The 12,711-nt window shown below is 40.3% G+C and overlaps 1 protein-coding gene across 4 annotated transcripts in view; it reads right to left on the bottom strand.

The window, feature by feature from the left end:
* Positions 1 to 12,711, bottom strand: part of ANKRD26 (ankyrin repeat domain containing 26) — an 83,453-nt gene that overhangs the window by 39,578 nt on the left and 31,164 nt on the right. For all 4 annotated transcript variants that reach the window (XM_060192350.1, XM_060192353.1, XM_060192351.1 and 1 more), the window contains 3 exons: positions 11,277 to 11,359; positions 4,686 to 4,828; positions 448 to 618 (listed from right to left, as the gene is read on the bottom strand). In XM_060192350.1, coding sequence (XP_060048333.1) covers positions 448 to 618; positions 4,686 to 4,828; positions 11,277 to 11,359 — 397 coding nt within the window. The remainder of the gene's footprint in view (positions 1 to 447; positions 619 to 4,685; positions 4,829 to 11,276; positions 11,360 to 12,711) is intronic.

Below are 12,711 nucleotides of genomic sequence, written 5' to 3'. Positions count from 1 at the left end.
TGTCCTATACAACAACAATGACATCAAAAACAATAACTACAACAACAATGGCAACAAAAGAGAAAATAAATAAATATAAGAAAATTATAAAAAAATAAGTTAAAAGTATATTAAGACACCCATCTTAGCAGAAGAATAAGGGAGCGGGAAAAAAGCTGCATTTGGACTCCACATTCTTCCTAAGTTATGCATTTCTCTATTGCCTTCCAATAAAATATTCTTCCTAAAGGAGTTGTTCACACATTTTTCACCACGGTCCATCTGTATGACCACAAAGGTCACTATTTCCGGAAGCCACCTGACCTCATCAGGCCTTGCCAGTAGCCTTTGTCCGATGCAGCTGGGAGTCCTTGGCCTGTATACTACATTATCTGATTTCATTTTCAGAGAAAACATAATCTCCAACATGGTCCTTTGCCTAGAAATAAAGAATTCCTCGCCTTTTACCTTCCATTGTTCTTATCTATTTCACTAAGGCTGCTGTCATCATTCCATTCAAATTCACTGCCAGTTACTGGATCAGCCTCCTCATACACTGGAACAATCACAGAGCCTTTTGCTGCCCATTTTCCATTTTCCTCTTCTTTTACTTCCTTCATATACAAGCCAGGAATGCTACTTTAAAAAAAAAAAAATCCATTTAAAAAGTCAGTGTTTTCTAATAATTCTAGTGATAGTTTAAAAAAACAAAAAACATTGTGTGACGTTCTAACTCTTACCCATTTTAAGTCATTGAGCACTTCACACAGCAGTAATGAATCACCAATCATAGGCAAAGAAATAGACACTTTACTTCAGGGCTTCACACAGGAGGCCTGTGCTCTACCCATTGTGTGACCTCCCTGGTCTCTTTTACAACTCAAGACATAATGAAAGTATTCTAAAGGCTGGGGGATGGCTCGCCTGGGAGAGCACATGCCTTACCAATGCATGAGGACCCAAGTGTAAGCCCTGGCATAACATGGATGTACCATAGATGGTAGAGCAGTGCTCTGGTGTCTCTCGTTTTCTCTTGGTGTCTTCCTATCCAAAATGAAATAATAATAATAAGCAAAAAGTCAGCCTGGGAACACTGGAATAGCATATATTCAAGGCCTTAGCATTTAAAACAAGGCATTCTAAAAAAAAAGTTTCATAAGACAAGACACCAAGTGCTTTAAATAGACTGTGAGACAATCAGTGCATAGTAACCCTAACCTCATTTTTAAGAAAAGGGTTACTGTGGTCCAGGAGGTGGCGCGGTGGTAAAGCTTTGGACTCTCAAGCATGAGGTCCCGAGTTCGATCCCCGGCAGCACATGTGCCAGAGTGATGTCTGTTTCTTTTCCTCTCTCTCCTCCTATCTTTCTCATAAGTAAATAAAATCTTAAAAAAATAAAAGGGGTTAAGTTACTTATTTGCTTATTTATTATTAGATAGAGACAGAGAGAAATTGAGAGGGAAGAAGGAGATACATATATAGAGAGAGACAGAGAGACACCTGCAGCTCTGCCTCACCACTCATGGAGCTTTGCTCCTGCAGGTGGGGACCAGGGGTTTGAACATGGATCCCTGCTCACCACAGTGTGTGAACTTAACCCGGTGCTCAACTGCCTGGTCCTGAAAAGGGTTATTTACAACATTAACTATGAACATGATAGCATATTTCCATATTGATAGGCCTTTAGATTACTGTCAACTGTTTGATATGATACAATAATAAGAACCTTTAAAATATGTATGTGGGTGGTCCGGGAGGTGGTGCAGTAGATAAGGAAATGGACTCTCAAGCATGAGGTCCTGGGTTCAATCCCCGGCAGCACATGTACCAGAGTGACATCTGGTTCTTTCTCTCTCTCTTCCTATCTTTCTCATGAGTAAAGAAATAAAATCTTTAAATATATGTGGGTGGGGGAGACAGCATAGTGGTTATGCAAAGAGACTCAGGCCTAAGGCTCTGAGGTCCTGGGTTCAATCTCCTGTACCACCATAAGTTAGAGCTGAGCAGTGCTCTGGTAAGAAGAAAAAAACAGTATGTAACATTTATATTAATATCTGTAATATATATGTGGATAGTATACACATATATTTCAACATGTCATATACAGTTGGCACGTCAACAATGTGGGGAATAGGGTCACTAGACCCCAGCAAAGCTGAAAATCTGCATACAGCTTTGATTCCTTTATTAATGACTAATAGCCGACTTTGACCTGAAGGCTCACCAGTAACACAAGTGATAGATAGGTCGACACAGACTTTGCCAGCTATGTGAACTATATGCTAAATTCTTACTCTAATCTAACATAAGCAAGGAAAAAGAAAATACCACTAAGAAAATAATGGGGCTGGGAGATAGCTCACCCAGTAGAGTGCACACTTTAGTATTTGTAAGGACCTGGGTTCAAGCCTCGGACACCATGTGCAAAAACTATGCACAACCCTGGGAGAAGCTTCACACAGTGGAGTGGTGCTGTGGTCTCTCTCCTCTGTTTCTCTCTCTGAAGATGAAAGGGAAAAAAAATCCACTGGGAGAAATGGAATCATATAGACACAAGAACCTGGTAAGCAAAACTAAATAACTAAGTATGATTTAGAGAAAATATGGAGGCTGGGTGCTGGTATACCGGGTTAAGCACAGAGTACAAAGAGCAAGGATCCCAGTTTGAGCCCCCAGTTCCCCATCTGCAGGAAGAGGGGGTCGCTTCACAAACAGTGAAGCAAGTCTGCAGGTATATATCTTTCTCCCTCTCTATCTCCCCCCTCCTCTCTCAATTTCTCTCTGTCTTGTCCAATAAAAGGGAAAAAAGTGGCCACCAGCAATGGATTGGTCATGTAGGCACAAAACCCCAGTGATAACCCTGGAGGCAAAAAGAGAGAGAGAGAGAGAGTTTATTTGGAGTACTATACTCTATTTGTCTTATATACTGTCTATCTATACTGTCTAGAAGATGAATTATCTGTCAGTACTGACATCAATACTGTTTCACACTATTTTAAAACATGAAATGTTACATGGAGGGGGCTGGGAAGACGGCATAATGGTTATGCAAATGACTCTCATAACTAAGGAAGGCTCTGAGGTCCCAGGTTGAATCCCCAGCACCACCTTAGGCCAGAGCAGAGCTCTGGTAAATAATAAATAAATAAATAAATAAATAAATAAATAAATAAATAAATGAAAAGAAAAGCTAGATGTATTACTAACACAAAAATGAAAGGTTAGCATGACTATTTCCTGATACCTAGCCCACATGCTAATAAGTTATATATTTACTGGGGAAAAAAAAAAAAAAACCTCATATAAGTGGACTCATGCAGTTCAAATGTGTGTGGTTCAAAAGTTAACTGTGTATATAGATCCATTGTACTATATATATATCAACATAAATATACAATAAACATCCTCAGAATATGTGTGTGTTTACATAAGTCATGCTTTCTACTAGGATCTAGTCCCAGAAATGCCACTATTGGGATGAGAATATGACATACTTAAACTTTTGAAAGAAGCAATTAAATTATCCTTCAAAAATTGTCTTTGCCAGTTTCCTCTATCAACAGTGTAAAAGAATGGCTTTTCTCCTCCTATTAGCTAAACTGAGTCATATTTTTTGCCATCACTGGGTCTTCACTGCTCCAGGCTGATGTTTTCAGAAAGAGAGCGAGAGAGCAAGACAAAGAAACCACAGCACTGAAGCTTCCACCCACATGTGGTGGTCAGGCTTGAACCTGGGTCACACATGGGTCAAACAGGTGTAATATTCATGTGAGTTCTTTTGCCAACCCTCTAGTGAATTTTTTTTTTTGCCTCCAGGGTTATTGCTGGGGCTCGGAATCCATTGCTCCTGGAGGCTATTTTTTCCCTTTAGTTGCCCTTGTTGTTTTATTGTCTAGGGAATATTTAGAAAATACACACACACACACACACACACACACACACATATATCGCTGATTATAAAAATAGCATCTTATTCTTAATTTGCATTTTTCTGATTACCAGTAAAACGTATGTTATCTAGTAAAGATTTTTAAAAACTTGTTGGGGGTCTGGTGGTAGCGCAGTGGGTTAAGCGCACGTGGCATAAAGCGCAAGGACTGGCATAAGGATCCTGGTTCAAGCCTCCGGCTCCCCACCTGCAGGGGAGTCGCTTCACAGGCGGTGAAGCAGGTCTGCAGGTGTCTCTTTCTCTCCCTGCCCTCCGCCTTCCCCTACTCTCTCCATTTCTCTCTGTCCTATCCAACAATAAATGACATCAACAATAACAATAATAACCACAACAAGGCTACAACAATAAGGGCAACAAAATGGGAAAAAAATGGCCTCCAGGAGCGGTGGATTCATGGTGCAGGCACTGAGCCCCTGCAACAACCTTGGAGGCAAAAAAAAAAAAAATTTTTTTGCCATGGTACTAGTTCACATGAGAATTTGTTTTAGAAGGGGGCCAAGTGGTGGCACACCTGGTTAAGAACACACATTACAGTGCACAAGGACCCAAGTTCAAGCCCCTGGTCTCCATGTGCAGGGGGGAAGCTTCACAAGTGGTGAAACAGGGCTGCCGGTGTTTCCCCTCCCTCTCTATTTCCTCCTCCTCTCTCAATTTCTCACTGCCTCTATCCAATAACAAAATTAATTAACTAAATATTACAAAAAAGAATCTGTTCTAGAGGGAAATAATGGTCTCCTGAGAAGTAGCATAAGCTTACCTGTCAGAGTCTTCACCCTCAGTCACAGGAGAATGCTGGCTCTCAGCCTTTCCACTCTTTCTTTGGTGAATGGCTCCCTTGTTGTCATAGCTACTTGCTGACACTTCCACTTCACACCTCTTACACTTCTTTTCTTCTTCAGCCTTTAGTGAAAGTTTGGTATTACAAACAATTACTATTACTGTATTCGTTAGAAAGAAGGTATTTTTTTTGTTGTTGTTAATTTTATCATTTGACTGTCAGGATTTATTTTATTTTTTTATATTTATTTATTTTCCCTTTTGTTGCCCTTTTTTATTGTCCTTGTAGTTATTATTGTTATTGATGTCATTGTTGTTGGATAGGACAGAGCAATGGAGAGAGGAGGGGAAGACAGAGAGGGGGAAAGTTAGACACCTGCAGGCCTGCTTCACTGCCTGTGAAGCAACTTCCCTGTAGGTAGGGAGCCAGGGGCTCGAACCGGGATCCTTATGCCGGTCCTTGTGCTTTGTGCCACATGTGTTTAACCCACTGCGCTACCACCTGACTCTTGACTGTCATGATTTTTTAAAGATTTGTTTATGGGAGATAGAGAGAAAGGGAAAGAAGGGAGAAGGCACGTTAATGCACGTATCACTAAGTGCAAGGGCCTGGGTTCAAGCCTCTGCTCCCCACCTGCACAGGGGACGCTTCACAAATGGTGAAGCAGGTCTGCAGGTGTCTATTTTTCTCTTCCCTTCTCTATCTCCCTCTCCTTTCAATTTCTCTCTGGCCTCGCAATTAAAAAATAGAAAAAAAAAAAAAAAAGGCTGCCAGGAGCAATGGATTCTTTGTGAAGGCATCAAGCCCAGAAATAAACTTGGTGGCAATAAAACAGAGAGAAAGAGAGAGAGAAAGAATATCAGAGCATCACTCTGGGATATGAGATGCTTGCAAATCTGATGCTCTAACCACAACTCAATATCCTGGGCCACAAATGTCAGGATTTTAATGATGTCCTTTCTGCGGTCATTGCTTGGTATTCACTACTCTGGGCCAGGTTTTTCAGATAAAAAGGGAGGAAGAGAGGGAGAGACGTCACTACACCAGAGCTTCCCCTGATGACATGGGGGATGGAGGGAGAGAGACACAGACCCTGGCCTGAACCTGGGTTGCTTGCATGGCAAAGCCACAGCATCCTGAGGTGAGCTATCTTGTCAGTTCATTTATCTTTAGCATTACAAATCACTGAATTTTTTGTAGATCTTTTTATTTTATTTTTTTTGTAGATCTTGTTTCAGCTCTTTCTCATTTATTTATTTAATTATTGAACAGAGACAGACAAATTGAGAGAGGAAGAGACAGATAGGAAGAGAGACAGAGAGACACCTGTGGTACTTGCTTGATGACTCATGAAGCTGCTTCCCCTGCAGGTCGGGAACAGGGTCTCATAACCTGGGTACTTTGTGCACTCAACTGAGTGCTTGCCACCACCCAGCCCCTCAGGATCTCATTCTTTTTTTATTTTTTTAAGTATTTATTTAATCCCTTTTGTTGCCCTTGTAGTCATTATTGTTGTTGTTGTTGGCTAGGACAGAGAGAAATGGAGAGAGGAGGGGAAGACAGAGAGGGGGAGAGAAAGACAGATACCTGCAGACCTGCTTCACTGCCTGTGAAGCGATTCCTCTGCAGGTGGGAAACCGGGGGCTTGAACCGGAATCCTTCTGCTGGTCCTTGCACTTTGTGCCACCTGTGCTTAAAGGATCTCATTCTTGAAAATCTAAAATTTTATGACTGTGCCATTAAAAAGGCCACCATCATTAAAAAAAGAAGAAAAAAGGGAGGCGGGGGATGTCCGCCAGGAAAGGTGGATTCATAGTGCAGGCACTGAGCCCTAGTGATAACCTTGGTAGCAATAAAAAAAAAAAAGATCGAGAGTCGGGCGGTGGCGCAGCGGGTTAAGCGCACATGGCGCAAATCGCCAGGACCTACGTAAGGATCCCAGTTCGAGCCCCCGGCTCCCCACCTGCGGGGGAGTCGCTTCACAAACGGTGAAGCAGGTCTGCAGGTGTCTGTCTTTCTCTCCTCCTCTCTGTCTTCCCCTCCTCTCTCCATTTCTCTCTGTCCTATCCAACAACAACGACATTAATAACCACAACAATGTGAAACAACAAGGGCAACAAAAAGGAAAATAAATAAATAAAAACTTAATTTATAAAAAAAAAATGTTTACAAAAAAAAAAGATCAAAAAAAGGAATGAAGGATGGTAGTGCACTGGGTTAAGCGCACATAGTATGAAGTGCAAGAACTCACGCAAGAATCCCAGTTCGAGCCCTGGCTTGAGCCCTGGTCCCCCACCTGCAGGGGAGTCACTTCACAAGCGGTGAAGTAAGTCTGCAGGTGTCTATCTTCCACTCCCCCTCTTCATCTCCCTCTCTCCTCTCAATTTCTGTCTTATAAAAAAAAAAAAAAAAAGGCCACCAAAAGCAGAGAATTCAGTGTAGGCACTGAGGCCTAAAGATAACCCTGAAGGGAGAAAAAAAAAAAAAAAAGGAATGAGGTTCTGAGTTCAATCTCCAACAGCACACATACCAGAGTGATGCTATGCTTGCCCCTTTTCATTAATTAATAAATGAAATACTTTTAAAGTAATGATATTCTCTAGGAATCAAAGCTTACCACAATACGACAAAGGGAACAGAATGAAAGCAATGGTTCACCAACAGAGAATTGTGAGCAATGAGTACTGCGTCACAGATCTCAGTCAAGAACAACAGAACTTTATGGCTGGAAGGTGCGGAGCGCTCTCCTGTGGCCCCTTCATCTATTGGTAATGGGAGTAAACAAATAAAGACTAAATGATTTAAAAAATAGCATTGTCTAGTATTCTGTGGGACCAACAGAGATAATGAATCCTCAATGTGGCATAAGACAGAGCCACCAAATTAAGCTGATAAATTAAAAATGTGACTTGAGCAAAGTAAAAAAAAAAAAAAAAAAGTAAAAGAAGGTTGAAGTCAGAGAGGTTCCTTCACTTTTTCATTTAAAGAATGATAGATAGCTCTAGAATTTTTTGTAGTCAATCTTTAAAATTCAGTGTACCCCAAAACTCAAGTTTCCTTCTTTGAAGTTAAATAATGAATTCTTTATGCCGAGGATTCATGCTATCTGTCATATAATCAAACATGATAAGAGACATCACACCCATGAAAGCACAGAAAACATACTAGTTTTGCTGGGAATATTTGCTAATATCCCTTCCATCAGCTACTGTATCCTTTCCACTGTGTTTATGGAAATACAATGTATCTTTCAACCAATGAGTATTTAAAGATTTTATTTATGCCTAATCTGATTTAGGTCACATGGCACATAGCTAAATTAGTTTCACAGTTCAAATGATTTGAAGACTGAGAAAGAGCTTGGAATGAACAAAAATTAGGAAAAATGCTTTCCAGAGCTATTATTTAAATGGCAGGACTCATCTGGTTCTGGTTGTGATTATATTCAAACAACCCCATTGCAAACGCAAGCTTTTCTCACAGGTGGGAAATCAGAATGCATCAGGTAACTGATAAAGAGAGAGCAGTAGAGAGTAGCAGCACGTCAACCTCTACCTCTTTTTGCAGTTGAACTTTCGCTCTTTCCAAAGCCAGGAATTCTAGTTGTAACATGCCTATCTCATTCTTAAATTTTTGTATATCTTGCTGTAATTCTTCATTTAGATACGCTTTGGATGCTCTGTCACTACGTGGTAATGAAGAACTCATATTTTCTAATTCAAGTTCCAAGTTTTTATGGTTACTGGCACTGCAATCATCTGCATAGCAGGGCTTCTGGAACGAGTCTTGCATCCATTGTGCGACAGCCGGAATTTTGTGCCTTTCCATTTTAGCCACGTGTCTCATCTCACTGGAACAGGCAAGCCACACATCAGTATTGCTTTTGGGATCCCTACATTGAGGCATTTGTCCAGCGCCTAAACAAGTGGAATTTTGGATCAAACCTTCTGTTGATGGCACATCAATTTCTTGGTCTTCTTTCACTTCAAATGTAACTACTGAGTTCCTTACCTTATTTCCTGTATCACTAGAAAAACTCTCACTTGTGTTAAAAACACCTTCGACACCTGGCTCATTACCATTTTCACTGTCTACTTTATTTCCACTTAAATAAAGTTTAGGAGATGACTGACAAGTGTATTCCAGGGACCCTGCTGACGTATGTGATGGAAAGACAATTCCGAGACGAACTTGTTGGTGTTGAGGAAATGCATGACAGACCACTGAGACTGACGCTCCAAATGCATCTTTCTCCTCAGAATCAAGTCTATTATTTCTCAAACTGGAAAGAGTTTCCTTTGAGTTTCCTCTTTCTTTGGAGTTACCATGTTGCTCTTGCTCAGGACAAGAAGTCATTTTGTAAGTTTCAAAACTTTCACCAGACTTTTGCTTTAACTCATCTGTGATGAGTTTGAATTTATTTTTCCACTCTGATTTTTCTTGTTTGAGCCACATCTCCTCATACCTTTGTACATAAGGAGGTTCCGAATAGACACATATAACCATTCTGTCGAGTTCCTTACTCATTTCTGCTTCTTGAGACATTTTTTGTGAATGTAAAAGTGGAACACTAATTTGCTTGGTCTTATTTCCTGATGTCTTTTCTGTCGTGTTGCATGTTTGTAAAATAACTTTATCCTTAAGCTAGCCACAAAGAAAAATTTAAAAGTAATTAAAATGAAATGGTAAACATCTTAATCTATGTATATCTGCTTATAAATTACTTGATTGTGTCTAAGAAGTAAGAAAGAACTTATCTTAGTCTAAGAGGAAAACACTAATTAGTTAACCTAATCTTGTTGCTGTTTGAACTTAACAACTTACTGTATGTTAAATCAACCAAAAATAAATTTGGTGATTTTTTTTTATATTGCAAAGTATTAATCACTTAAAAATATTTTAAATCGTGAGCCTTAATAATATATTTTAAAGATCAACAACTAGAAAACAGACAAATTTACAATTATTAGCGGTCAAAATCAATTAACATCAATCAGAAAGAAGAGTAAAATTGGAAATTTCATTTCAAATTGTTTGATAGTATATCCTCTGGTAGTGTTATGCATCAAAAGGTTATCTTCCCTTATGCAGAGAGACTGTCATGCCTGAGGCTCTGAGGTCCCAGGTTCAAACCCCAGCACCACCATAAGCCAGAGCCAAGCAGTGCTCTGGTCTGTGTTTTTTGCCTGCCTCTCATATACATATGTATATCTCATTAAGATACAATCAATAAAATATTTTAAAGGTTACCTTCTTGTATAGTTTTTTTTTTAATTATCTTTATTTATTTGATAAAGACAGCCAGAAATTGAGAGGGAAGGGGGTGAGAGAGAAGGAAAGAGACAGACACCTGCAGCACAGCTCCACCACTGGCAAAGCTTTCCCCCTGCAGGTGGGGACTGGGGGCTCAAACCTGGGTCCTTGTGCATTGTACCACGTGCACTCAACCAGGTGCGCCACCAAGCCCCATATCCAGTTCTAATATATTCTGCTACAAATTAGAATAAATTTTAAAAATTGATAGTAAAGGCAGGGGTAGATTGCATAATGATTATGCAAAGAGATTCTTATACCCAGGGCTCCGAAGTCCCAGGTTCAATCCCCTGCACCACCATAAACCACAGCTGAACAGTGCTCTGGTTAAAAAAAAAAAAAAGATAATATTTACTGAATTACTATACCAAAATGAAACAAGCTGGAAAGTTATTGCTTCTATCTGTACAGTAGAGGTCTTATCCTGGAAGGTAAGATTCTGAAAGGCAGTTGGGTTCATTTCACAACCCCGTATTTTCACTGAATGAGTGCTAACCACATGGAGATGCCAAAGCAGATGATTCTCTAATCCTGGCATTAGTGACTGCAAGATGACACTGTAAATCTTTAAGCACTGAGAATGATTCCTCACTTTACATGATTATGACGTCACTGTTTTATCATTCATTCTTTCAACTGCTTAATCATGTGGCTCAATATTTCATGTTACTTTCTGCTAAAAAGTCTAGGTTCTTAACTAGTTAAAATGTTCTTTTTTAAAAAAGATTTTATTAGTGATAAAGATAGGAAGAGAGAAACAACTGGACATCACCCTGATACATGTGCTGCCAGGGATTGACTCGGAACCCCATGCTTGAGAGTCCAGTGCTCTAACCCCTGCATCACCTCCCAGACCACACTAGTTAAAATGTTTTTGAGGGCTAGAGAGATACGGCATAATGGTTATAGAAAAGGCTTTCTCATGCCTGCAGCTCTGAGGTCCCAGGTTCAGTCCTCAGTGCTCTGCTGTAAAAGTAAAAAAAATAAAATAAAAATTTTTGGAAACTAAATGTTAAATCATGATATGCTGATTTAAAAAGACTCAACATGAACATAATTTCATTTGAACTATGCTAGATTACTGAAGCATAAAGACAATATTAGAGTAGGGGAGATAGCATAATGGTTACACAGACAGGCTCTCAGGCTCTGAGGTCCCAGGTTCAACCCCCCACACACACACTACTGTGAGTCAGAGCTGCACAGTGCTCTGGGGAAGAAAAAAAAATAGAAATTTAGGTTTAAATCTTTACATACCTGAAGATGGTTACTTTCAGTCCCATCAAGCCTTTCTTGATCCTTCTCTGATACCATTTCTAAGTCCACGTCAGGTGACACATCTATATATTTGGTTAGAGGAACTACTTAGGATGGTCAGGTAAAAGTTGCAGTCTTCGTAAAAGCAAAGAGAAAGTGGCATTTTATAGCTGAGAGTTTAAATAGAGCTTGACTTTTTGGACTATTTGCTTCTTTTAAGAACTGCATCTAGTTATCTAAAATTTCAAAACCCATGAAGTCACCAGGTTGCAGGCATACAAACATTTGAATGACTAATTCACATATCTGTCCATTCAAAATCAATGAAAATTTATAATGAAATACTGCAGTACTGCTCCACTGCCTGAGAAGCTTATCTCCTGCAGGGAGAGACCAGGGGCTTGAACCTGTGTCCTCCATCATGGTATGTGCTTCACCAGGTGTGCCACAACTCAGCCCCCTCTCACTAACTTTTAACAAGAAATATAACAGGCCTTGGGAGACAGTTTAATGATTATGCAGAGACTTCCATGCCTGAGGCTCCACAGTCCCAGGTTCAATCCCTAGCACCACCATAAACCTGAGCTGAGCAGGGCTCTGGTAGCTCTCTCTGTGTATCTTTCTCTCTGTATCTCTCCGTCATTAAAAATAAATAAAATGGGGGGTCGGGCTATAGTGCAGCGGGTTAAGCTCACATGGCACGAAACTCGAGGACTGGCATAAGGATCCCGGTTCGAGCCCCCTGCTCCTCACCTGCAGGGGAGTCGCTTCATAAGCAGTGAAGCAGGTCTGCAGGTGTCTATCTTTCTCTCTCCTTCTCTGTCTTCCCCTCCTCTCTCCATTTCTCTCTGTCCTATCCGGCAACAACAACATCAATAACAACAACAATAAACCACAACAATGATAAAAACAGTAACGGTGGAGGTCAGGCGGTGGCGAACAACATCAACAATGGCAATAATAATAACCACAACGAGGCTACAACAACAAGGGCAACAGAAAAGAGGGAAAAAAATGGCTCCCAGGAGCGGTGGATTCATGGTGCAGGCATCGAGCCCAGCAATAACCCTGGAGGGGAAAAAAATATATTAAAAATAAATAAATAAAAAAACAGTAACGGCTACAAAAAAGGAAAATAAGTATTTTTAAAAATAAAAATTAACGAATTGTTTTAAAGTACTCTAACAGAACCCTAATTCCACAAAGTTTCAGAATTACTGATTTCCTTTAGCAGCTGGGGAGAGAGTGCAACTGCAGGAGGCACTAGACTTTGATGCCTGAGGTTCCTGGTTTGATTCCTGGCATTGCACCTACCAAGAGTGGTGCTCTGGATTCTCTCTCCCTTACTTGTCTACCTCATGTGAAACTTCATCTCATATAATAACAATAATAGGGTGAAAGACTATGCCAACAGCTGTGGAGGTGGGGCACACGT

Source organism: Erinaceus europaeus, chromosome 6 (genome assembly GCF_950295315.1).
Source record: "Erinaceus europaeus chromosome 6, mEriEur2.1, whole genome shotgun sequence".
NCBI lineage: Eukaryota > Metazoa > Chordata > Mammalia > Eulipotyphla > Erinaceidae > Erinaceus > Erinaceus europaeus.
The sequence above is the reverse complement of the archived record's forward strand: the minus strand, read 5'-3'. Positions and strand labels throughout refer to the sequence as shown.